This window comes from Pipistrellus kuhlii, unplaced genomic scaffold (genome assembly GCF_014108245.1).
Source record: "Pipistrellus kuhlii isolate mPipKuh1 unplaced genomic scaffold, mPipKuh1.p scaffold_m20_p_3, whole genome shotgun sequence".
Classification (NCBI taxonomy): Eukaryota; Metazoa; Chordata; class Mammalia; order Chiroptera; family Vespertilionidae; genus Pipistrellus; species Pipistrellus kuhlii.
The window spans coordinates 100,657,649-100,685,606 of NW_023425529.1; the positions used below are offsets into that span (position 1 = coordinate 100,657,649).

The following is a 27,958-nucleotide window of genomic DNA, read 5'->3' on the forward strand; positions in this document are numbered from 1 at the left end:
GAGAGAGAGAAGAGCATTCAGGGCACAAGCGCTGAAAAACTGAGGTACAGGAGCACAAGTGCGATATGGGCTGGTGACGGATCCTGATTAAAGGCGGGCGTTGCTTTCTTCAACCTAGAGAGAGATAAGTTCCCGATCTCCCTGAAATCCAGTTTCTGGGGAGAAGCTAGCCTGTCTGCCATCGAATTGGAAAGTGAGGGTTGCTTGCAGAGCTGCACGCAAGAATAATTGTTTGCTGTGCGGGGTCGCGAGATGTGGGGACACGGGTGGAGAGGCAGAGACGGCTGACGGGCAACCATCTCTGTTGGCCATGACCTAGTCTACTGATGCCCTGAGACTCTGCCTCGCACAATCTACAAACACACCCAAGCTCCAAGCAGCGGCTTTTGCATATGAATGGCCTTCTCTAGTGCAATTTAACCTAGCAAACTTGAAACCTGGTGCAGACAGCTCCAAAGCCTCCAAGCTCCAAGCAGGGAGGAGAGGACTGTGGTTCTCGCTGTAGCTCCTGCAGGGTGGCCTCAGACAGAAGCTGAACTTTACCCCATTGGAAATCCAGAAGCCAGTGTACCTAGTGGTCAGAGTGAGACACAGGATTTCAACTCCTCATACCCATAAGTGACACATTTGGGAGATGAACTCAGTGAGCACCAAAGCCCCACTGAAACAAGGCGCATCTCCTGCACAGCAGTTCTTCCTTTATAAACACAGTGGGTTCTCACAGCCAATTGACCTGGAGGTCAATTCCTCCCAGTGTACCAACAGCAATCAAGACTTAATTACACCAAAACTTTGCACTCAGCCCACGAAGGGGTATACCAAGTGTAACCACCTCAGGTGATTGGAAAAGCTGAGCTACTGGCCCCTTAGGTCACCGACCACACAAAGCCACTCCATCAAAACAGGAAGACAGCCAAAATAAGGAGACACAAGAGCATGTCACTAATGGGAGAGATGGAGAAAAGTAAACTACTAGACAACACAGAGTTCAGAACCACATTTATAAGGTTACTCAAGAATCTTCTAAAAACCTTTGAGCAACTTGATGAGACCTCCAAGAAGCTTAGTGAGACATTCAAGGACCTTAATGAGAATGAAAAAAAAAAAAGGAAAAGGACCAGTCAGAAATTAAGCATACACAGTCTGAAATAACAAATATATAGAAACTCAACTGCAGATCAATGTACCCCAAGAGTCAAACCAAAGATCTGGAATATGAGGTAGCAAAAAACACCTAACCACAAAGGCAGAAAGAAAAAAGAATCCAAAAGTGTGAGGACAATGTAAGGTACCTCTAGGATGGTTTTCAGTATACCAACATCCGGATTTTTGAGGTGCCAGAAGAAGAGAGCAAGCAGAATACTGAAGGCCTATTGGAAGAAATACTAACAGAAAACTTTCCCTACCTGGTGAAAGAAATAGACTTACAAGTTCAGAAAGTGCACAGAACCCAAAACAAGAGAAATCTATTGAGGACCACACCGAGACACATCATAATTAAAATGCCAAGGGCAAAAGACAAAGAGAGAATCTTGAAAGCAGCAAGAGAAAAACAGTTACCTACAAGGGAATACCCATATGACTGTCAGCTGATTTCTCAACAGAAACTATGCAGGACAGAGGGAGAGGCAAGAAATATACAAAGTGATGAACAGCAAGAACCTACAACCAACATTACTCTACCCAGCAAAGCTATCATTATCATTCAGAATTGAAGGTCAGATAAAGAGCTTCACAGACAAAAAAAAAAAAAAAAAAAAAAAAAAAAAAAAAAAGTTAAAGGAGTTCATCACCACCAAACGAGGATTACATGAAATGCTAAAGGGTATTCTTTAAGAAGATGAGGAAGTAAAAGTAAAAGTAAAAACTATGAACAAAAAGACATCAAATACATACCTACCAACAGGTGAATCTAAAAATCAAGTGAATAAAAAATCTGAAGAACAGAAAGGGAGTGGACTGACAATTCTCAGGGGGAAAGGGGTCTGAGGGGTGCAAGAAGTGAATGGACAAAAATCTTACACCTATGAATGAAGAGAGTGGTGGGAGTAAAGACATGAGGTGGGGTGGGGAATCAGGTGCAGGGGAGCTATGGTGAGGAAAAAAAGAAGTACCCCTGTAATAATCTGAACAATAAAGATTTATTATTAAAAAAAATAAAAATAATAAAAAAAAGTATTTAGAAAGTAGCCATATGGCATCCTGTTTCTTTGTTTTGTTTTTTTAAAATATATTTTATTGATTTTTTTACAGAGAGGAAGAGACAGGGATAGAGAGTTGAAAATATCAATTTGAGAGATTCATCAATCAGCTGCCTCCTGCACACTCCCTAATGGGGATGTGCCTGCAACCAAGGTACATGCCCGTGACTGGACTCAAACCTGGGACCCTTCAGTCCCCAGACTGATGCTCTATCCACTGAGCCAAACCAGTTGCGGCATGGCATTCTGTTTTGTTTTATCTTTCATCCTCCAAATATCTATAGATTTTTTAAATTATTTATTTTTCAATTGTAGTTGATGTACAATATTATATTAGTGCTTAGTTTCTTTGCAACACAAGATAGAAGGTGAATTGCATAGGTAAAGTAATGTTTATTAGAGTTAACAGTTAACATTGAGAGACATAGTGAGACTGGCATTGTCAATTTATTCTTCAGCATTTTATGTATAAAACTATGTCCTGATTTTTCTGATATGTGTGTGATCCCAGAGCAACTACCCTCTGTATTAGTCTACCAGAAAAAGAATTAATAAATTAGTATACATTAAAATCAGATCAATTAAAAATGTCACAGTCACAGTACTATTAAACTTTAAATAAGTCAAAATATATTTAATTCTATTTCAAATAATAATCCATTCAAGATGATCAATTCTATAAATCTCCAATTAAAGATATTATAATTTTCTATAATTTATTATAATAATTTCTACATTACATAATCATCAACTTATATAATCAATACTTTATATACCACAGAATGTCAAATAACTACTTTGTAGATAATTACATAATGGACACCTTAAGACTTACCTAACCTTAGGCATTGTCGCATTAAACCTCCAGACGACATGTTTTTTTCAGCTTCAATCTCACTAAAATTTAGAGAGCTGGCAAATACAAGTACATCAACCATAGCCATCAATCGGCTGAGGAAAGTTACTGCTGTCTCAGCTGACATGCCTTGTGTCACTTCGATGTTTTCCAATTCCGTCTTTAAAAAAGCAGATTTAAGACTTGTTAAAATTTAGAAGTATAATACGTATACATACGTATTACAAGTGAAGAGTAGTTTAGTATATTTAGTAAACAAAATAAATTATAGATTGCAAATTATAATCTAATTTGATATATATGAGTTGGTTATTGAATTTATTTAGTTAGCTATGAATTATCCTTGAATAAAAAAAAGTCTATTTTTAAAATCAATGTTAGATTTAAATGTCATTACTTATAAAAACTACATTCCAAACTGAAGATCATTTTGCAAAGATATTTGGAAATAATAGCATATATATTTATACTATTTTATATATTTTTTAAATTGATTTTTTACAGAGAGGAAGAGAGAGGGATAGAGAGTTAGAAACATTGATAAGAGACATCAATCAGCTGCCTCTTGCACACCCCCTACTGGGGATGTGCCTGCAACCAAGGTACATGCCCTTGACCGGAATGGAACCTGGGACCTTTCAGTCCGCAGGCTGACAATCTTTCCACTGAGCCAAACCAGTTTCGGCTATTTATACTACTTTAAAAAAATATTTCCTAAATTCCCCTCTCTTGTTTATTAAAAAAACAAAAACAAAGTGTTACTTTTTTTTTTCTCTTGTAAATGTATAATGATTACTAGGGAAAATATATGTCACTCTAGTTTGGCATCAAAATGAGACAACTATCCAATCACAATGTATAACAATTTCTTATCCATTTCAGAACAGTCTAAAACCACGAGGTTATCTCAAATATACAGTAAAAATCTAAGGTAAAAACAATCAAGAAGATCATTAATTAATTCTTCTACAGATATAAACACTAGTAACAAGAAGAATCAGTAGAAGCTACAATTTCACTAAATATTGTCTATAATAAAATATAATGTCCTGCTTTCAAGGGAAATGTTACAAAGTATTCTGTTTCTTAAGATGTATAACTGGATTTTATAAGCAATAACAACATTTCTTATTTTACTTTTCATTATTTATCACATAAAATTTTAGCTATATTGGTTCATTGTGACTAGGCCTCATTGACAAGGCCTCATTTTCTCAATGTCTCAAAGAGTAAAGTAAGGAATGCTTTATAAATAAAAATATTACTCTTTAAAATTTCTGAAAATAGACATACTAGCCAGGTTGATTAAATTTAGCTCTTCAAATGATAAATTAAACTACAAGGTAAGCATCTATTATAGGTACATGCTCCAAATTATTGTTTCATTTTGATATTGATTAGATCCATCATTCTACTTAAACATATTCTTGCTCATATTAACATGGAAATGTCATCAGAAAATAATGATTTTTTTATAAGCCAACTTTTAAAAACTTGTGTACAAGATGGGTATTAAAAATGATAGGTAACTACTGCAAGTACTATATAACTTGATTATAAATGGAACATTAAATAGAGGCAAAATCAGTCTTTCTAAAATGAGCTTGAAAATATTCAAAAATTTGCATTTAATGTTGATTTACAACATTATGCCAATTTAGTATTTATGGATTAAAGAAATAATTGTATTTTCAAAATTAAAATTCTTTATTTCCTAGCACTTTATTCAGTATCATGTTATAGCATGTATTAAAAATCTGTGGCCACACCACCAATAGATTACATGAAAAGCAAAGACATTCATTTTATATAAAATCTCCTTTAAGTCACACTTATCAACATAATTTTATAATAGAATGGAAGATTTTGTCAATGCTTAGATCTTTTAAACATTCAAAATAATTTTTCAAGATATTGAAATTTCATTTTGTATTTACTAATTTTTTGAGAGAGAAACATCAACTTGTTGTTCCACTTATTTATGCATTCATTGGTTGATTTTTTTGAAAAAATATATTTTTATTGAAATCAGAGAGGAAGGGAGAGGGAGAGAAACATCAATGATGAGAGAGAATCATTGATCAGCTTCCCCTTACACACCCCCTAGCAGTGATCAAGCCTGTAGCCCAGCCATATGTCCTTGACCAAAATCGAACCCAGGACCCTCCAGTCCATAGGCTGATGCTATATCCAATGAGCCAAACCGGCTGAGGGCTCATTGGTTGATTTTTGCATGTGTCCTGAACAGGGATTGAACCCAAAACCTTGGTGTATTGGAATGATGCTCTAACCCAAACTCATTAGTTAACAGAGCCAAATATCAACACTACAACGATTGAAATTTCTTTAGAGAGCCAAATTTTTTACACTTAAACTTCTTCTTAACGCCACTTCTTCAAAATAGACTCGTCCAGGGTGTGGTATTTTGTGGAAAAGCCACACTCAAGGGGCCAAAGAGCCGCATGTGGCTTGCAAGCCACAGTTTGCCGACCAAGGCTCTAATCAACTGAGCAACCTAGCCAGGGCCCAAGATATTAGAATTTTAGTATATCTATAGATATGTTCTCAAATAAGTTCTTCATCATTCTGAATTTCTGAAATTATTAGAAGTCTCACTCACTTTTTTAGTCAATGTCTGATTTTTGAGTCTTTTGGAGTCTACCAAGACTTAACCTTTAAAATATGGTTTCATTTTTATATTTTGTTCATCTTCACCCAAGGATATTTTTCCATGAATTTTTAGAGATAGTTGAAGGTTGGGAGAGAATCTGAGAAACATGATGTGAGAGGGACACATTGATTGGTTGCTTCCTTCAAGCACCCCGAGTTGAGGCACGGGATTGAGCCTGCAACTAGGCACTTGCTCTTGAGAGGAATCAAATCTGGGACACTTCAGTACACCGGCTGGTGCTCCATTCACTGAGCCAAACCTGCGAGGGCTTTCATTTTTAAATGAGTGAATTATAAATGGAAATTATAAACAAAATTAACATCCATATAGTTTGCCAAATTGTTATCTTTGACTAAACACATTTTAAATAAAAAGTACTCATTTCAGCCAAAACCGGTTTGGCTCAGTGGATAGAGTGTCAGCTTGGGGACTGAAAGGTCCCGGGTTCTATTCCAGTCAAGGGCATGTTCCTTGGTTGAGGGCATATCCCCAATGGGGGGTGTGCAAGAGGCAGCTGATCGATAACTCTCTCTCATCAATGTTTCTAACTCTCTGTCTCTCTCCCTTCCTCTCTGTACAAAAATCAATAAAATATATTTTTTAAAAAGTACTCATTTTAATACAAACCATAAATTCAAAAGGAGTTCTTATTACATTACATATAAAAATAACTTATAATTTTAATGAAATGTTATATGAAAATCATATCAGGTTTAAAAATAAAGAGCATTCACATATGATTACTACTAATCTTTAATATATTCCATCCAATTTCCTTTCATTGGAACCATATAACATCTGATTGTACATATGACTGAAACATTATGTTAATACTCTAGTCTAAAGGTAATGGTATAATAAAACAGTAATTCATCAATAAACTAAGAATATTCAGTGAATTTTTTAAATATGCTGAAGGCATGCCTAATGTTAAAGATCGTATGGAAACACAAAATATAACCAAGTCAAAAAATTCATAAAAAAGTAAAAATAAAATTTAAAACTAACACCTGAAAATTACTGAAGTTAATACTAACCTTAGAACCCTGGACATGCATTAGACAAAACAGACAACAGACCAAAAAAGTACAAGAAAAGAAAATTATTAAAATTAAATAAAAATACAATATATAATTGAAACACAAAATAATATATTTAAAATTATATTTGAGTATTTTATTAAAAGCAAAAATCTCAGAAGAGATATTCATTTTATAATTTAAAATGACTAAAATCAAATATCAAATATCCAGAGTTGTTTATTTTTTATTAGAATAACTCTGCCAAATAACATGTCTATAAATGTAAGTTATGTATTAGAAATTATGCATATCCTATTTGTAAATTAAGTATCTTTTTTCTAGCAGATGGCTTTAAGGAAACAAACTAGTATGATATTTCTGTAAAAGCCTGTACTGGTTTAGGCAGACATGAATTAGGAAAATAAACTATTTATACCATACTTCCAGAATTTTCTTTAAAAAATTACGTTATAATTTGGAGCCCTTCCAATAGATCACACCCCCCAGAAGTTAATAAAAGATAAAATATTTCAGTGATTATAACTTAAAGACCACTTTCCCTTGCTAGGAAAGAATTTATTGATATACCTGATACTAAATGGTTTCTGCATATGAACTAACATAGATATTTTAGCTTCAGAATCTTATAAGAATTATATTTAACATATTGAAAATTTGGGGTAGAATTGTTTATAGTAAAATCATCAACTGTTCCTATTCTTTGATCAAATATATGTGAGTATAAATTTTAAAATACACTATTTACTTGTACATTGCATAGGACAATATACAAAATCTTCCTGAGAATACTAAAGAATAATCAATGTTATGAGATAAAACAAAAAATAATATTTTCAAATCTATTAACTAAATATTATAATGGTAAGAAAACATTACCAATATTAAAATTTTGTCATCATTTTTTAACAGAAAAACCTTGTTCTTCTTTCTTTTGACTTTGAAACTATTAGGAAAGCCAGAAATATCAGTCTCAATTATTTTTCTATAACAGAGAAATAAACCATACATGAAACTGAATTAAATTCTAAGCATTCAGTGTTCTGGATAACTGACCAAAATGGTCAATCTAAAATCACAAAATCATTTTGTAATTTGCAGTTGATCCATGTTTCTTACTTTTCTTTATTTCCCCCCTCCAATTTCTTTCATTTATGACCTACTTGCACAATGTGTAGAAAATACTAGTAAATAAGAGTTTGATTCAAATAGCTAATCATGAAAACATTAACTCAAAAAAATCAACAAAAATAATGTTCCTTCCTGAAAACAAAGATTGGTCAAAGTACATACTAAGAAGTCTAAAGTTAAAACCATTACACAGGTAATATGTTTGAAATTATTTTTGTAATTTATTTTCTATGCCACATATGATTTTAAATTATATAGGCAAAATTGAAACTCGACAAACTCCTATTCTTCCATGGATTTAAGTTCAAGGTGTTCACTATAACATAAATATTCTATCACTATACTCCCTTTTCCTTGAAGTTTTCATTAAGATATTTCCTTACAAGAAAGATGAATATAAACAGCTCATATTTTCATACATGATAATACTGCAACAGCAATACACAAATGTTATCCTTAGTATGGATTGTTGTATTCATATAAGGTCCCAGGGCAGAAAATAGACAAACATTATGCCAATCCCATGGAAACAACAGGCAAAAATATTATATCATTTTAGTATTTTGCCATCAAAATCCATAATAACTAAATTTGTGTCAAATATCTTCTTTTAAACTTCAAAATTTTGAGTATGACAACTTTAGTTTATAAATGGGAAGATTATTCTATCATGATACAATTCTGAATAATAGTTCCAAAAGGAACTAAATAAAGGAAACATTCAATAAGAGCTTCTCTAGAGCACTTTACATATATATACCTAACAATTTTCAACAAACTCCCTATGGGATCAGTAAAATGAACACCTTTTAATAAATGACAAAGTTGCAATTAAGGTCATATCTAGGAAGTGGTAAAACCCAAGTTAAAATATAAGATTTATGCTAAAACTAATATACCTTATATTAAACCATAACATCAAAAGATCATGTCTGAATATTACTGATAACAGAAACAAGTTTGTTTTTTTCTAATAAGTAAGTTATATGGGAAAGATATGTTCCTGTCCTGAGCTTTGAGTCATTTTTAAAAATAGATAACTATGCAGAATTCTTAGCATTCTACTTACACTCTCCTAGTTAAATATAATCTAACATTAGACATGTCAAATGCTAAAGAAAAGTAGTATGGCTGACAAAATTTACATCTCTCCTAGTGGAATATAATGCCTGTAATATTCAGAAATTGCTTTTAAAAATTAAACTGTAATAATGTTAAGCTCTATTAAAATTTCACACTAAATTTCAGTACCAAGTAATAAAGTTTTCACACTAAAACATTTATTATGATATTTGTATTTACTTGAAGAAATGATGCAAACTATAACCCACAAGTCAAATCTGCCCCACTGGCTGTTTTTATAAATAAAGTTTATTAAGGCACACATATATCCAAATCCATTATGTAACTACCTATAGCTGCAAAACCATAGCTGAGTATATGGGATAGAGACCATACAGCCCACAAAACTGAAAATATTTACTCTATCTGATCCATACAGGAAAACGTTTGCCATCCACTGCCATATCATCATTTATCATAATTTTTCATTAAATGCACATCCACATAAAATGCATGAATATTTTTAAAAACTTCACAAACCTAAACAAAGTTATCAGATCACTCGAGTATTAGTTTCAAATATTTCTAATTTCTCTTTTAAAAATTTAAGGACATCTACATAGCAATGTTTCTCTTTGGTAATCTGATGTTGCCAATGATTCTTTTTCACTTATTCCTTCCAAATATGTCGATTAGCTTTTTACATTTTAAAACTAAGTAAAAAAAGTTCCATATTTTAGTTCTAATTCCTTCTTAATTCAATATCCTCCTTTCTAACTTTCCCCCTCTAATACATTATAATTTTTAGCAAGAATATTATATAGTCAAGGAATAGAAAACAATATCAGCAGTCAGCACCAAATATACTAAAGTGGGAGAAATAATTCTAGCTGTTTCTTTTAGGGAAACAATTTATTCAAAGAATATAAAATTGATATATAACCAGGCATAGGTAAAATCAATTAATGGACCAAAATAACAAAAATATAGAGAGAAAAAGAAGAAAAGTTTCTCCTACTGAATGAATTACCAAGTCTTTTGAAAACAGTTTAGCCTTTAAGTAATTCCAAACTCAAACTATACTAGTCAAAATTGCACAGGTAATATGTTTGAAAAATCAAACCTCAAAATGTCAGTATCTTTACTGCACATTCATTATAAAATAAAAATAAGCAAATTTGGGTCGTGAAATATTATATACTTTTTAATATTTATCAGTAACATATTCCATTAATTTAATATTTCCCTATCTTGATAGTTATGTTTTAGCTTTAAAATCTGGAAAACTATATAGTAATGTGAATATCTGAAACCTATAAAAATTTTAGCACCAACTGTTAACTTTATATAAAGCCAATTTTTCTGTTCTGCAGAAATTTTAAAATGATATATTTAAAAATGAATTTCAACACAAACTTTTAAAATGTATTGATAATAAATGATAATTTATAAGACATAAAACAAAATTTATATGATGAAAAAAATGCCAGGAGGAAAATATTGATTTATTCAGTTTTTAGTGTATAAAAGACAAAATGAAAATTTTCCCTGCCTCAGCATTGTAATATTTTTTTTAAATCATACACAATTGTCAATTTACTGGTATTTGATATATATCTCCAGAGAGAATCAGATTAAAAGAAGGGACAGTATATTAATCTCACAGGATACCTGCACTCAGCAATTTTTTTCCTGGCTCTATTTCCTTGGTTAGCTACTAATTCCATTAAAGTCCTAATGATGATATGTTCTGCTACACATTCGCCTGAACTAACCTCCATGTTTTTTAGACTTCTTGAATAAATTCATGGATGAAACTGAAATACATGTACCTGTGAGAGAATGGGAATTTGAGAGTACAATCTTCTGCTAATATTAAGTTTCAAGGTTGCTTGGGGAGTGGTAGCAATGACAAAAAATATAGTGAGCAAAAGAGTCATGTAGAAGTGTGTTAAGGATTAAATAAAGCCAGAGATCAATTTGGAAACATTGTCTTAACAAGTAAAAGACATCTTTAAAAAAAAAAGAAAAGGAAACTTGAAAAAAAAATTTATTGATTTGAGAGGAGGGCGATGGGGGAGGGGGACAGAGAGAGATAAATAATAATTTGCTGCTTCACTTATTTATAAATGCATTGGTTGATACTTTATGTGCCCTGACCAGGGATCAAACCCACGACCTTGGTGTATAGGGGAGTCTAAACCAGTGTTTCCCAACCTTCTCTCATGATGAGAATCACCTGGTGGAGTTGTTAAAACACAGATTCCTGAATCCCAACTAAGAAGTGCTAAACTAAAATTTTTGAGAACATATAGGTAAAATTGCATACTTAACTTAGTGCTCTGTATATAAAATCTGTCTTAGAGCACTAGTTAAGTATACAATTTTACCTATATGTTCCCAAAAATTCTAGTTTAGCACTTCTTATTGGGATTCAGGAATCTGTGTTTTAACAACTCCACCAGGTGATTCTCATCATGAGAGAAGGTTGGGAAACACTGCTCTAAACAACTGAGCTACCTGGCCAGGGCTAGTAAAAGACATCTTAACAAAACAGATCTCTTTCTGGAAAAAAAGTATAGTACTTCATGGGCTTAGAGATGAGTCTCCAATATGGTAGCAAGCTCTCAGGAAATATGGGAAGCATAATTCTCTATTCTTTCTCATTTCAGTTAGATATAGAACAAAATTTATGAAATTTTATAGACAGCTATAGTGCCAAAATTTTTTTATATAGTTCAGATATATTTTTTAAAGTGATGACTAAATATAAAGTTTGCATCTACCTAGTATATTATAAATGACATAATTAACACCGATTGACTTTCAACCTTATTATTTTAATATATTTCAATGTTTTATATAGAGGCAAACTATATTTTCTAAAATAAATGTTGAACCAGCAAATAAAGTCAGGTAAAAATGCTATTAAAAGCCAATGAGAACATAAAATTTTCTGAGGATTTCAATGATTGCAAAATTTTTAAGATAGCATAAAAACAGCATGTTTTATAATTTTTCTATTTAGGTGCCTAAGTTTTAAATAAGAAACACTCCTAGAAATTATTAATTTGGTTTTATTTGAAACAAATTACTTAAGATCAAATCTCAGAGAGCAGGAAGGTAAACATCATAGATGTAGTTTAGAATAATATTAAGTTTAGAAATAATATGTCAAATAAATTATATGAGATTGCATTTATAATGATGACTTTTTTCTAAATTTATATTCATGATTAAGTATATACTTCTATTTAGAACATCAAGATTTACAGAACGAAGATTTTAACAGTTCATTATAATATTATATTTGAAGGGATAAACAACATACACAAAATAAAGTTAACAGCTTGTAGTTATGACTATTTATAAGAAGTATTTATTAGAATTACCAGAAAAATATTTTCATAAATATACATAGCTAGAAACCAAAACTGACAAACATTAATATGATGAATAAATATAACTTCATACAGTTACAAGTTCCCTTAGATGAAGATATTTTGTTAAAATCCACTTATAAACTTAAAGCCTAAATTTTTAGATACCCTTTTTTAATGAGTCCTAGGCCTTATAAATCTGTGTACAGTATTGAACACCACTGACATACTCTAGTCAAGTAATTATACAATATAACCACTAGATGGAAGCAGAGTACTTACACTTGGTGATGTAGCAGCAGAGAGCAAAGGTAAAATTCCTCCACAAGCAATGATGATGTTGTCTACCATTTGGGAAATGAGGTGAATTGTGTTATGTACAAAAATAATGTTTTCATTGCTATTGACAAAATCCATTACAGACTTTGTGGAATGGCTAAAATAGCAGAAAAACAAAATGCAAATGAACAATTCCTTGGCTAAAGAATAAGAAATTTAGACAGTTTATAATAACATTTTTTAAAGTGACAAATAATGAAGAGCTAGGCAAATTTAAAATGGATTTCTCAGAAAATAATATAATTTAAAATTGATATTTTATATTACCAAAATTTAGCACCTTTACATGGTTATTATGTGTGTACATTAATCTAGTATTTTGTTTACCATGAAATATATTCAAAGGTATATTACTCTATCAATGAATTTGGCTAAAAATATTTATTTTTGCCAGTTATTCATCTTGTGTTAAAAGGCAGAACAACTGGATAGTTAACAACGTTTGGCTACCTTTTACGCAGTTTCAATTTGTTGCATCACCAGACTCCAGTCCCCTACCTTTGACCAGTCATACTGAAAATGTATATTGCTAGTCACAGAAGTAATGTAGTAGGAGAAATAAATCAGTAAAAATTCGAAGATTTATTGAATAAAAAGAGAAAAGACCTCAAAGGTTGGCAGTAGAGTTTCCGCATATAAAACATATACTGTAGATATTCAGAGAAATACACTGCTTTAGTTCTGTGTCAGTCAAGAATATGAACTATATTCTAACGGGGGAAAGGAAGAAACTACTTTATGATCAAATTTAAGTCAATGATTCTCAACTTTTAGAACTGTACAATATCATATATTATATCTTAGCTCTCAAGATGTTTTCCCCTGTCCTAAGTATAAGTTCTGCCTTTAAAAATATTTTTAATTATATAGACTTCTGTTTGGGAAATTTTTTGAGAGCCCTTGAAAGGAAACAAAGATACACAGTATGTTAAAGGAAATAAAATTGACTATCACTCACTTAGAAGCCACTAATACTGAAATTAGGAAATTACATAATTTTTATACAATGCTATTCATGTTAACCTTAATGTCTTTCATGGTATTCTAGGTTCCTTCTTTACCATCTGTACGTAATTTATCATGTAACAACACTAGCAAGGAAAATACCTTTGTTTCTATACATCAGTAGACTAAGGACAAACTAATAAAATAACATCAGAAGTAAAAATTTAATGTGGCAGACCTTGACTACTACCATATTCCTCTTCCATGCTAACACAATCAAGATTTTGTTCTATTATTGAACTAGACCAGGCCTAGTGTGCACTGGCGGGGTCCCTCAGCCTGGCCTGCGCCCTCTTGCAGTCTGGGGCCCCTTGGGAGAAGTCCGCCTAAGCTAGCAGTCAGGCATCCCTCTCTTAGTACGGGGCTATAGCAGTCTGAGAGCCCCTCGCTCCTTACTGCCCACCTGCAGTGGAGGCAAGAGAAGCTCCCACCACCACCGCTGTGCTTGCCAGCCATGAGCCAGGCTGAGTGGTGCTACCCCTAAGCACTGGTCATTTCACTGTTCGGTTTATTTGCATATTAGAGTTTTATTATATAGTACTACAGGCCCGGTGCATGAAAACTCATGCACTGGAGGAGGGGTCCCTCAGTCCAGCCTGTCCCCTCTCACAGTCCAGGAGCCCTCAGAGGCGGGATCAGGGGAAGGCGATGCCCCATCACATCTCTGCAGCTGCCACTGCCAGCAGCACAAGCCTTGGCCAGGCCTGGTTACCAGAGCCTCGGGCAACCCTGAGTGGCTGGGCAGCCACCATCCCAGGCTTGCCTGCACCTTAGGCCGGCCCTGGGCAGCTGGGGGGACTGAAAGAACTGGGGGACTCCAGAGGAAGATGCACACAGTGGCCAGACCCACCTGGGACGAGCCCAGCTGTGCCGAGTGCCTGCCGCCCTGGCAGGGCTGTGGGGACTGGGCGCCCCCATCTTGTCGCTATGGGCACTATCATCGTTGAGGGTGTGGTAGCAATTAGCATATTCCCTCCTTATTGGCTGTGGGCACCACTGTCTTTTGTGAGGGCATGATAGTCAATTAGCATATTGCATCTTTATTAGATAGGATTTCCTTTTGCTGGTGATTAACTTAGAAAAGAGCATATGATCCTGCTAGCTAAGGGAAATTTCTTGAGTGGCTTCAATTAAAACAAAACATAAAAAAAGAAAGAAGAAGGAGGAGAAAGAGGAAAAAAAAAAAAGAAAAGAAAGGAAGAGAAAGGAGGAGGAAAAAGAAAGAGGAGGAAAGAAGGATATGAAGGAAGAAGAGTCATCCATACCCTCTAGTTAGGACAAGTTACCTACATTGATTCAATCCTAGGAGCTGAAGCAACCACCGTGAATCTTAGAAAAAAATCAGGAGAAGCAGAGGAACCCATTTGAATCTTGAGAATACTGCACCACTGATACTTGTGATAGTGTCTTATTCTGTTACAGAGTACCATCAATTTCCTAATTTATATGCCTGCATATATAAATGACACACTCTCATAATCAATTTGTTGTATATTTGCTATTAAAAATTAAATCAAAAGTGAGGCAAGGTATTGACTTAATGTATGCACACTTGGTTTTCATTAAGTGGTTATATTTTAACTGATATAGTCTTTAAAATAGGTGTCATAAATAATTTAAACTTTTATTTTAAAAATGCATATATCTTATTAGCTCAATAATAAGAATACATTTATTACATGGTATTAATTTTTAAGAGTAAAAGATAAAAAAAAAATTCTTAAATGAAAGTAGTCTTAATTCTAGAAAAAAAATATTTCTACCTTCTCCAAACATGTACATCTGTTTCTAAAGCAAACAGTAAATCGGTGAGAAGGCGCTGGTGCATTGGGGACCACTTAAACTCAGGAATACGAAACATTGTAGTGCGTGGACCTGGGCTAAACTGGCGCCGCTGCTCCTCAGTCATTGGCATTCCGCGAAATCCTAGATCGACTCGGAGGTCTCTGTCTTGTTGTGTAAGAGGCCGACCCTGAACAGCCTAGAGAAATAAAAGGTGAACATTTGTAGAAAGCAAAACAAATTACTGATTTCAAAATAAAAACAATATAGTAAAGTAAGTACATGAATAAAGCTTTTACTTATCACTTAAGTAGGCTAGCTTATTTACATATCCTATATAATAAAGAGGTAACATGTAAATTGACCATCACTCTAACACATAAGATAGTCGCCCCCATATGGTCAAAGATGGATGCCCCAATGTGGACACAAGATGGCCTTCACAAAATGGCCAGCAGGGGAGCAGTTAGGCATTGATCAGCTGGCAGGGGAGTGGTTAGGGGGTGATCAAGCTAGTAGGTAAGTGAGCCGTTGAGAGCCAGCAGTCCTGGATTGTGAGAGGGATGTCTGACTGCCCATTTGGGAGCCGAACATCCTTCTAGGGGTCCTAAATTGGAGAAGGTACAGGCTGGGCAGAGGGACACCCCTACCCTCATGCACGAATTTCGTGCACCAGGCCTCTAGTGTATATATATATATGTGTCCCTCAGCACAGCCTGTACCCTCTCCAATCTGGGACCCCTTGAGGGATCTCTGACTGCCCATTTAGGCCCAATCCTACTGGGATAGAGCCTAAACAGGTAGTTGGACATCCCTCTCACAATCCAGGACTGCTGGCTCCCAACAGCTTGCCTGCCTGCTTTCCTGACTGCCCCTAACCACTCCTGCCTGCCAGCCTAATTGATGCCTAACTGCTGCCCTGCCAGCCTGCTTGCCCCTAACTACCCTTCCCTGAAGGCCTGGTCACCCCTAACTGCCGTCCCCTGCAGGCCTGGTCCCCCAACTGCTATTCCCTGCAGGCTCGGGTCCCCCCTCAACTGCCCCTCAACTTCCCCTCCCTGCAGGCCCAGTCACCCCGAACTTCCCTCCTATCAGCCTGGTCACCCCTAACTGCCCTCCCCTGTAGACTCGGTTGCCCTCAACTGCCCTCCCTTGCAGGCCTCATCTCTCCTAAATGCCCACCCTTGCTGGCCATCTTGTGGTGGCCATCTTGTGTCCACATGGGGGCAGCCATCTTGTTTGTTGGAGTGATGGTCAATTTGCATATTATCCTTTTATTAGATAGGATTATATAGGATAGAGGCTGGTGCATGGGTGGGGGCTGGCTGATTTGCCCTGAAGGGTATCCCATGTCAGGGTGGGGATTCCCTTGGGGCGTGGAGCAGCCTGGACAAGGGGCCTGTGGTAATTTACAGGCTGGCCACACCCCAGGGCGACCCAAGCAGAGGTCCTGGTATCTGGGATTTATTTATTTTCTATAATTGAAACTTTGTAGCCATAAGCGGAGGCCAAGGCAGGCCAGGGCAGCAGAAACTTGGCTTTCTCTATCACTGGGGGAAACTCAAGCCTCCTGCTCTCTCCAGATCAAGGGCTGCCACCATTTTTGTTGGGATTTATTTATCTTCTATAATTAAAACTTTGTAGCCTTAAGTGGTGGCCAAGGCAGGCCAGGGTATGCAGAAAGTTTGGCTTCCTCCATTGCTGGGGAAACCTAAGTCTCCTGCTCTCTCCATGCCACAGCCATCTTGGTTGGGTTAATTTGCACACTTGCTCCTGATTGACTGGTGGTCATGGCAGAGGTATGGTCAATTTGCATCTTTCTCTTTTATTAGTGTAGATGTTAAACTTAGTGAATTCTGTAAAACTCAGAGACCAGCAACAAAACAAATCATAAAAGGTAAAAATTTTTTTCAACTCTTAATTCTAAGGAATTATTTAGCCTAGAAAATAAGGAAGTAGACTAAAAACACAAAGATCAATAATTAAAATCCATATTAGAAAAAATCATCCATTTTTCATTTTACTTTGGTGAGGCCAAAATTGAAGCACTAACATTTCCTCCCCACCAGGCCTTAGAGTCTTTCATTTTCTCATAATAACTTTATATCCATGTGGTTGTAAGAAAAAATTCTCACTGCTAATAACTGCAAATTTCCTCAGCCATATTGCATACCTCACAGGGTTGCTGTAAGGATTAAATCTGAAAACATGTATCACATTGCCTGGAACATAGTAGGCACTTGATAAATAACATGTCCTTCTTCCCTTCCCCTTCATCCCCTTTATTTCATCTATCAGTTCAATCTGGCCTCCCAGTCCTCTTTTCTATAATCCACAGAATAGGTCTGGGACTGAAATTTAAAAGGTTAAAATTAATTACAAGTACAGATCTTTTACCTACTTGGTTAAGTTCATTCCTAAACATCTTAATTTTTTTCTTGCAATGGTAAGTGGGATTTTTAATCTAATCTAATTTTTTTTTTTTTTTTTAGTTTCTCTTTGTGAGAATTCATTATTGGTGGATAAAATTACCATCGATTTCTGGGTGTTAATTTTGTATCCTGCTACATTGCTGAATTCATTTATTAAATCTAGTAGATTTTTGGTGGAGTGTTTATAGTTTTCTACATAAAATATCAAGTCATCTTCAAATAATGACGGTTCTAATTCCTCCTTTACAATTTGGATGCTTTTTATTTTGTCTTCTTGTCAGATTGCTGTGACTAGGACTTTGGGTACTATCCACACTAATAAAAGAAAGATGCAAATGGACCATACCTTCACGATGCCCAACAGCCAATCAGGAGTGAGTATGCAAATTAAGCCAACAAAGATGACAGCTCAATTTGCATACACAGACTCAGAGCAGCCTGGGACGGGTTAAGACTGCGCCATTGCCATGGCAATGATGCAGGCTTTCCACATGGCTCCAGCTGCTCCGGGCCTCTGGGCAGTGTGGGAAGACGGAAAGGAGGCTCCAGGCTGGAGTGAGGGCAGTGCTGGCAGCCAGAGTAAGGAAGGCCCATTCTTGCACAAATCTTTGTGCACTGGGCCTCTAGTATTGAATAAAAGTGGTGAAAGTGGACAACTCTGTCTTGCTTTTTAAGGAGAATGGTTTCATCAGTTACTATTGGCCTATTCAGGTTTTTTGCTTTTTCCTGTTTTAGTTTTGGAAGATTGTATTTTTCTAGGAATCTGTCCATTTTCCTGGCAAGGATGTAGAGAAAAAGGATCCCAAGCACACTGCTAGTGGGAATGCAGACTGGTACAACCATTATGGAAAACAGTGTGGAGTTCCCTCAAAAAATAAAAAAATAGAACTGCCATTCAACTCAGTGATCTCACTTCTAGGAATATATCCTAAGAAGCCAGAAACAATATATGCACCCCTATGTTCATAGCAGCATTATGTAAAATAGCTTGGAAAGAGCCCAAGTGCCAATCAGTAGATGAATGGACTAAAAAACAGTGATACATTTATCCAGGGGTCTTCAAACTACGGCCCGCGGGCCACATGCGGCCCTCAGAGGAGTCTGATCTGGCCCGCCAGGTTTTTTGGGCAGTGAGCGCAGCCGAGGTGTTACAGTAGGAATTAGTAGTTCATATAGTCCGGCCCTCCAGCTCTCTGAGGGACCGTGATCTGGCCCCCACTTTAAAAAGTTTGAGGACGCCTGATTTATACAATGGAATACTATATAGCTGTAAAAAATGTTCTCTCACCCTTTGTTACAGCATGGAGGGATCTGGAGAGCATTATGCTAAGCAAAATAAGCCAGTCAGAGAAAGATAAGTATCACATGCTCTCACTTACATATGAAATCTGATGAACAAAAAAGATAACAGACATTGAACCATATAACAAACTAATGTATTTCAGAGGGAAGCAGTGGGGGGGGTGGGGAGTGTGGGAAGAGATATATCAATGAACTTATATGCATAGCCCATTGTCAGACAATAGTGCTGGGAAAGCTTGGGGCTGACGCTGGGGAGGGATGGGAGCAGGTTGGAGAGAGTCATTGAGGGGGGGGAGGATATCTGTAATACTTTCAACAATGACAACAAAACAATTTAAACTAAGTATTCAGAGTGAAGATATTGAATACAAAATGTGTACATGTAGTCACAGAGTCATAAAATGTTAGAACTAGGTGAGCCCCTAATGGCCATATTTTAATCTAATACAATCTGTAGTATAATATAAGCAAATTCAGGCCCAGAGAGATTGAGCAAAGTTACACAGAATTGGAAATATAATCCAGCTATTTTAAATTTCTTTAATATGTACTACCATACTATTCAATTCTATAAAATACTATTTTATCATAATTAAATATAAGCATAGTGTAACTGTTAAGAAATTACTCCTCTTTAATGTTAACAATGCAACATCTATTTAATAAATTTTTAGAACATATGTTAGGTAACTTACTTGTGTTGTAGTAGTGGTCTGAATTTTTCGAATCTCTTTTCCTGATTCTTTGCCATCATCAGATCTCTCAGTATCTGAAACTATACTTCCAGCATCAATACTTGGTACAATTTTACTACCAGAAGATTCAGTTTCCAGAGTTGTAGCAGTCATTTCAGCATACTCTAACCCTTTAGATGATAAGTCCCTTTCGGAAATACTGCTCATTCCATCTGTAGTTGTATGGATTTTGAACTCTTTTTCTTCTATTATACTTGCACAAGTTAAGTCTACACTACCAGTCATGTGAGCAAGTAACCCAAGATCATCACTAACACCAAGATGCACTTGTGTGTCCTGAATATTCGGAATAATGTGATTGCTAGAAAGCTGAGGAAGAAGTTTCTCTTCCTGTTTGGGTATTTTATCAAAGAGAAATGATGTGTTGCTATTAGGAAGATCATCTTTCTCATCTGCTAATGTTATCAATGGGCCATTATCCTTTTCTTCATTTTTTTGAATGATACCAACACTTCCATGTACATTGTTCTGAAGTTTCTCAACAGCAGCACAATATACATTATCCAACAAAGATTCAACCTCCACAAGGGCACCATTCTCTCCACCTACGAGGGTCTCTGGTGATAAATCCATATCATCCAACTTTACTTCTGTTGCTTCCACTTTCTCTGCTTTTATATCAACTAAAAGATCATGCACTTCCACATGTACACCACTTCTCGGTCTATCTGAATTCCCAAGTATATCATCTGGCACTTTTGTTGACATAAGCAAGTCTCCAGGGTCTGTGCTGACAGGGTAATCTGTCTCACTTTCTGGGCTCTGGCTTTGTGAAAGATCTTCTATCTCTCGAATTTCCATTCCACCTTTTGCTCCTGTTGTCTGCGATGAAAGACCAGAGATGGTGCTCACATTCCCTTTCTTTCCCTTTTTAATGTTTTCCTCTTCTTGTCTCTGATATTCTTCATACATTTTGGCTAGGTATTCCTTATGTGCTTCATAAGTGACCTTAGAAACAAAGGAAAAAACCTTAAGGCATTTTATATATAACAAGAAATAAAAGATACAAATACAATCTCTCTATATAAAACCCTAATATGCAAATAGACTGAACAGCAGAACAACCAAAGAACCAAACAACTGGTCACTATGTTGTGTGCTGAACACCAGGGATCATGCGCAGAACATGGCAGGCATCAGATGGTGGAGCAGGTGAGCAGGGATGACAGACCAAGGCAGTTGCCAGTCACTGTCATCAGGGCGAGCCTCTGAGGGTTATTGAAAATTGTTTGCTCTCACATGCCATGGTCCCACCCTGCTGCTCACGCTTGCTGCTGGCACCATCGCCGGCCCCACTTGCATCCACTGCCAGCGCTTGGTGCCTGCAGCAATCACTCAGTGCTGTCAGTGTGTGCAAGTGGTGGCAGCCATTCCCGATTGCCCTTCAGGGCTTCTTCACCTCCACCTACTCCTGAGAGGGGATCAGGGCTAGCAGCCACCTCTAACACCCACTGCTGGCAATGGCCCCAATCACTCTGCACCATCAGGTGTGAGCGGGGCCAGTGTCAATCAGCACACAGGAGCAGCAGCAGCGGGTGGGGGCTTCCTGCAGACAGGGACAGGGACAGGGTGGCAGGAAGGCCAGGAGGGGGCAAGGAAGATGGGCTAAGACCCACCTCTGTGCCTACTGCAGCCTCCTGGCCCACAGTTCCTTTTAGTTGCACGAATTCATGCACTGGGACCCTAGTTATATTAATAATAGGAAAATGGTGCCAAGAATTTTAATTATCAAACACAGCATGTATTAATAGTAAGCTAGGTAAATTAACAATATTAATGTTTTAAATAGTGATCTTTACTTACAGGTTAAGTATTTCAGTGTTGCTCTTACCTAATATGCCAGTTGAACTCCTACATATTTGAGGTTATTTGAGCTAAATTGAAGAAGTGACTAATATACAGACCCAATACTATTACTAGATCAGATTTCACCACTCATTAATCATATGTGTGCCTATTTCAACAATTGTTTTAAGAAACCCACACACATCTATGAATATATATAATTATAAATATTTAAGTCATCACAATTTTATTTTTACATAGGCTATATTAATTTGAAACTTTATAGACTTATTTAGAATATATAAATATCTTACATAAAATGCAATATCTGGTGGAGGAGGGCAAAGGGGAGGAAATAGGAGGGCATTTGTAATAATGTTATAATAAAAAAATGCAGTATCTTTTCTTATAAAATAGTATTTTCAAATTTGTTAGTATAATATATTATATTATAAAGTTTAAGGTATTAATAGCAATAAAAGCTCTTCTAAAAATAAAAATAAGTTAAACATTTTTCCTTAGTAGCACAAATGATATTAATTTCTAATTAAGTCATAGAAAGAAAATTTTAGTTTGTAGTGCACCTCCCTTTGGAGATTATCTTGATTATCCCTTTATTTTATGGAAGATAAAATCAAATTCCAAAAATGGAGTTGGAAAACTGTCTTCCTTCTACCAAAGATTAGATACTATTTTAAATATAAATATGTTTATTTCCAGGATTAAAAATAAAGAAATGATAATACAATTAAAGATAGCACTAAAATTAAACACTTTAAAATATTTATAATTTACTTGTAAATAAAAAGAACTTCTGTCTGCTTTTTTAAAGTCTTAAAAAGTAGAATCCATAAAATACTCTTAGGTATGTTTTATTTTTAAAAAGGGCAATTGGCTCAGTCTCAAGTTCTCAGATCTGCTATATATGCGGAGTCACCTTTGGGGTCTAAAATTCCTAATTTATAAAGCTGAGATTTCAATCAAATGATATATAAAACTTAAAGATCTAATAGTGTATGAACAGAAGGGGGGAAAAACAGAAAAGAAAGAAAACTGGGAAGGAGGAGTTGGCTTTAATGGAAAATGCCCAGAAGAGGGCACCAAATGAGCATTTATTGCCATTTAATTAACCTACAGATGAAAACTAGATGATATAAAATGCTAAATCTCTATTACCTTGGAATGTGCTATTGAGAGCGTGTCCACCCAGACTCTCCAGCCTCCCCATTCATATTTTATTGCATGATACAACAAAATTCGGAAGATATTATAGACCATCTCAGTAATCTTCTGTTCTTCAGAATTTTTAGGATTGATATAGCCAAGAGAAAACATCCAATCCTGCCATACTGAACACTGCAATAAACATCTATTGAAAAAAATATATTCATTAAAGACATCTAAATTATTTAGAATTTACTATTTTGAAATTTAGATAGTGAAAACTGCACCAAGGTACAATCATTCTGCATATTCTATATTCTACACTTGGAATAGCATTCTCCCATTTTTATACCTGGAAAAAAATCTAAGTTATTATTAAAACTAATTTCATAACTTTCCCAGTCACATTAAGTTATTATTTCTCTACTACCTCATCACCTGCAGCACTCACCATGCACTTATATCTTGTAAAATAACCACTGCTTTATTATTCTTTCCCACTAAGCTCTACTAAGACTGTATACAAGACAATCTATACAGCAAAGTGCTTTATACCCACCAGAAAATCGATATTTGTTAAATTAATGACTCAGGCAGCAACTATGGCTCCATGTCCTAGGTAACCAGCTTAAAAATACATGGTAACTACCAGTTATCAGACAAATTCAGGAAAAGCATGGATGAATATGAGCTTATCCAACACAATTCTAATTAAAACTATTATTGGTGATAGATAATAGAAAGCACCAAAAGGAACAGTGCAATTTAAATAATAAAAAAATATGTTCTTAATGGGTATATATTCACATATTCAATTAAAAATATGTTTTGTGGGTATATGTTCATATATTCAATTAATTAAAAAATATGTTTTGTGGGTATATATTCATATATTCAATTAAAATATAATAACCATATAAGTAAAAACATTGATATAAGCAAAAGTATGCTAACTGCAGATTATATTAAAGAAACATGCAATGTCTTCTGATCAAAAGTGTTCAGCACCCCGGCTGGTTTGCTTAGTGGTTAGAGCATTGGCCCACAGACCAAAGGGTCACAGATTTGATTATGGGTCAAGGGCATGTACCTTAGTTGCAGGTTCCACACCCAGCCCCAGTAAGAGAAGCAACCAGCCACCAATCGTAGATTCCTCCCTCCTCTCTCTCTCTCTCTCTCTCTCTCTCTCTCTCTCTCTCTCTCTCTCTCTCTCTCTCTCCCCCTCTTCTCTCTCTCCCCACCTCTCTCTCCCTCTCCTTCTCCTTCTCCCTCTCCCTCTCCCCCTCCCTTCGTCCTTCCCCACCCTTTTCTTTTTATTTTTCTATAAAAATTAATGGGAAAAATAATATATCATCAGGTGAGGATAAAAATAGATTTAGAAAAGTGGAAAAGATTGGAATTTTTTTTTTCTCTAAAAGAGATTGAAAATAAAGAAAAGGAACTGGGGTAAATTATGGAATACACTTGTTGCTTTTTTGTAATAGTATTCCAATTGCTTACCTTCTATTTTCACGGCTATTACTGAAAAGTTTTATCATGTCAGATAAAAATAAACGACGAACTTCCATCAGTTCTGCACTTGGTGTAGAGTTTTTTAACAAAGTTGCCACTACCTTAAGAATCACTGTAAAAGAACAACAATAACAAAAAAAGCATAGTATAGATTTATAACTACATCATATCTTCCAATCAAAAATTATTTACTGATTTTTCAACTAAAGGCTTACTTAGCACCATGGTAGGTGATTTTCAAGTGTTATGAACTATGTAAGCACCATAATGAATTTAGATGGTTGGGAAAAAGGTGATTTAGTCTGACATATTACCATGTTACTATTTCATTAAAATAAAAAAATTGCTGTTTGCTTACTTGGATTCTGAATTTTCACTGTAGAATCTGGTTCTGGGTGAGGTTTGTGTACAACTTGAGTACATACTTGCTCTGTCAATATCTAAAAGATGAAGAATTTTAATTTCAATTGTAAAATAATTTAAAACATAAAAGAAAAATAGATACTTACATAAAATTTTAAAAGTATGTAAGTTCTGTTCAAATTAAGAGAAATATCTCTTCTAAATGGTCTTCTAGTGTATTCTACATACTTCTAAACTAGGGGTGTCGAACTCAATCAGAGAAGGGGCCAAAATCTAAAATCCAGCCTAAATCGCGGACCGAATGGTTTACTGAACAGTCATAAACTGTCATTGTGATGGAACGCAGCGGAGTGCAGTGATGACAGCGCGGTGCGGGCCACATTGCAAGGCCTGGCGGGACGGATTTGGCCCGCGGGCCTTGTGTTTGACACATGTGTTCTAAACTATGGATTCTTCAATTTTTGTTTGTTTTTTATTTTCTTAATTATAAAGACAAAAACAAAGATCAGTATCTATAGGAAAAAAAACTTAATTAGTAAATAAAAGAATTTCTTCTGTTTAAAATACATTTTCAGCATAAATCCTTAATATATTATGATGCAAATTGCAAACATTTGACTCTTGATGTCAACATTAATTTTTTAAACTTAGAAAATAAATAAATAAAATCAAGTCTGAAACCTGGGTCCCAACTCAAAATGAAAAGCCATAGGGAAAATTCTTTAAAAAAACAAACAAACACATTTTTATTGATTTCAAAGAGAAAGGGAGAAAAAAAGAGAGAAACAACGATAAAAGAGAATCATTGATCGGCTGTATCCTGCATGCCCCAATGGGCATGTGCCCTGTCCAGGAATCAAACCATGACTTCTGAGTTATAGGTCAATGCTCAACCAGAGCCACCCCAGAAGGGCTATAAGAGAAAAATTGTTTAAATAAAATATGTGGCTCATTATTATTTACAAAATAGTTTTAAACACTTCTTTCAAACAATAGTAAAATATCAAAAGTTAACCAAATAAAGGAAAGAACAATTCTAAAACATTTAGTAATTTTTCCCCTAACAAAATCTTGGTGAGTACAGTACTCCTTCCCCCGCGCCCCTATTATTTCCACTTATTTATTGAGTAAAGGTATTTATATTGGTGATTTAATTTCTTGTTTTGCTTAATATGCTAAGTTTTGAATTAAAAATAGTTCAAGGCCCCCCCCAAAATAGTTCAGCCTATATTAAAGTACAAAAACTATAAAAGTAAGTTGAATTAGTTATATTGCAAAAATTGGGGATGAAGAAAGTAAATTATAAAAAAAGAGACATAAACGATCCCTTTGAAATAGAAAAAGACGCTTACATCTAAAGGTCACATTTTTCTTACTTTCCTCCCCAGATTTTTTTGAAAAAAGAAAAAAAAGATAGGAAATGTACTTAGTTATGTTAGTAATGTATATAAAAAAGGCATTGACTTGATATAAAAACTAGCCACATTTTAAGTATTTAATAGCTACATGAGACTAGTGTCTCATATAAGAGCATGCATGAAAATAATAGTGCATTGAGGTAACTGAATAAATATGCTATTTACAGACATAAACCTACCTTAGCATTTACATTTAAATTGTATTTTATAAATGGAATTATTTCCCAGCAGAGGCTTTCCTTCACAGCTGGGCCTCATCCGAGCACTTCCAATCCTTGTACAAAGAGGAGGAATCTGCAGATGTCCCTGTAGCTCCTGATGGGCAGCCCTAGACAGTGGCTGACTTTGCACCTCCTTGGAGTTCCAAGAGCCAGTGTACCCAGTGGTCAGAGTGAGACCATACCAGATTACACTTCACATCCATAAGAGACACACTCAAGGGGCAGACTCAGTGAGCACCAAAGCCCCCCTGAAGCAAGTCCTGCCCCATAAGGGTGTCTCCTGAACAACAGATCTTCCAGTGTAGACACAGCTGGTCAAAACAGTCTATTGGCCTGGAGGTCAATTCCTCCCAGTGATACCAACAGAAATCAAGGGTTAACTACAACAAGACTGTGCACACAGCCCACAAAGGGGTGCACCAAGAGCATCCACCTCAGGTGACTGGTGAGAATGAGACTCTAGGCCCTTTAGCACACCAACCACACAAGGCCACTCTGTCAACTCAAGGAGATTTAGCAGCTACCAAACACAGGGAAGCAGCCAAAATGAAGAGACAAACAAGTCACAAATGAAAGAAATGGATGAAAGCAAAATACTGGATATAGAGTTCAAAACCCTGGTTATAAGTTTACTCAACAATCTTCTAGGAACCTCTGAGAAATATAGTGATACCCTCAAGGATATGAAAAAGAACCAATCAGAAATTAAGCATGCACTGAAATAAAGAATAATATACAGAGATCCAACAGCAGACTAGAGGATCCCAAGAACCAAGTCAAAGATTTGAAATACAAAGAAGCAAAAAACACCCATCTGTCAAAGCAAAAAGCAAAAAAACAAATAAATAAAAAATCCAAAAGCATGAAGATAGTGTAGTAAGGAGCCTCTGGGACAAGTGTACCGGCATCCGAATTATGGGGGTGCCAGAAGAAGAGAGAGAGCAAGATATTGAAGACCTATTTGAAGAAATAATGACAGAAAACTTCCCCTGCTTGGTGAAATAAATAGATTTACAAGTCCAGGAAGCACAGAGAACCCGAAACAAGAGGAATCTAAAGAGGACCACACCAAGACACATTATAATTAAAATACCAAGGGTTAAAGACAAAAGAGAGAATCTTAAAAGCAGCAAAAGAAAAAACAGTTATCTACAAAGGGAGTACCTGTAGAGAGCCACCTAAGAAGGCACATGGACATTGTTTTAATTCTGATCAGCTGAGCCCGAGGGCACTGGCAGAATCCAGTTATCAGTACTAATTTCTTAATCCATGTGCTTGGAATGAGGAACAAATAGGACCTTGATTCACCCAGGTCTTGATATGCTAAATCTTGTACCAAAAAATAAGGAGCTTACCCAGATTTTGATGAATAGGATCTGGGCACACTCGAAAGTCCTTTTGACCTTAAACTCCCCTTTGGAAGCCAATAAATATGCTGTGTTGTCTGTGGTGAGTGTGACTGTCTCTCCATCAGAGAGATGGCACCCACCTAGCTCCCAGCTTTATGAATCTATTTCTGCCTCTAGTCTAGTCTCTTTC

The 27,958-nt window shown here is 35.5% G+C and overlaps 1 protein-coding gene across 6 annotated transcripts in view; it reads right to left on the minus strand.

Annotated features, from left to right (window-relative positions):
- The window catches only part of NBEA (neurobeachin), a 798,235-nt gene that overhangs the window by 551,196 nt on the left and 219,081 nt on the right, over positions 1-27,958 (minus strand). For 4 of the 6 annotated variants that reach the window (XM_036455163.2, XM_036455162.2, XM_036455160.2 and 1 more), the window contains 8 exons: positions 24,776-24,857; positions 24,406-24,529; positions 22,918-23,110; positions 19,897-20,904; positions 15,449-15,666; positions 12,624-12,777; positions 6,766-6,774; positions 3,037-3,217 (listed from right to left, as the gene is read on the minus strand). In XM_036455163.2, the coding sequence (XP_036311056.1) occupies positions 3,037-3,217; positions 6,766-6,774; positions 12,624-12,777; positions 15,449-15,666; positions 19,897-20,904; positions 22,918-23,110; positions 24,406-24,529; positions 24,776-24,857 (1,969 nt within the window). The remainder of the gene's footprint in view (positions 1-3,036; positions 3,218-6,765; positions 6,775-12,623; positions 12,778-15,448; positions 15,667-19,896; positions 20,905-22,917; positions 23,111-24,405; positions 24,530-24,775; positions 24,858-27,958) is intronic. The other 2 variants (XM_036455167.2, XM_036455161.2) reach the window with 1 other exon arrangement.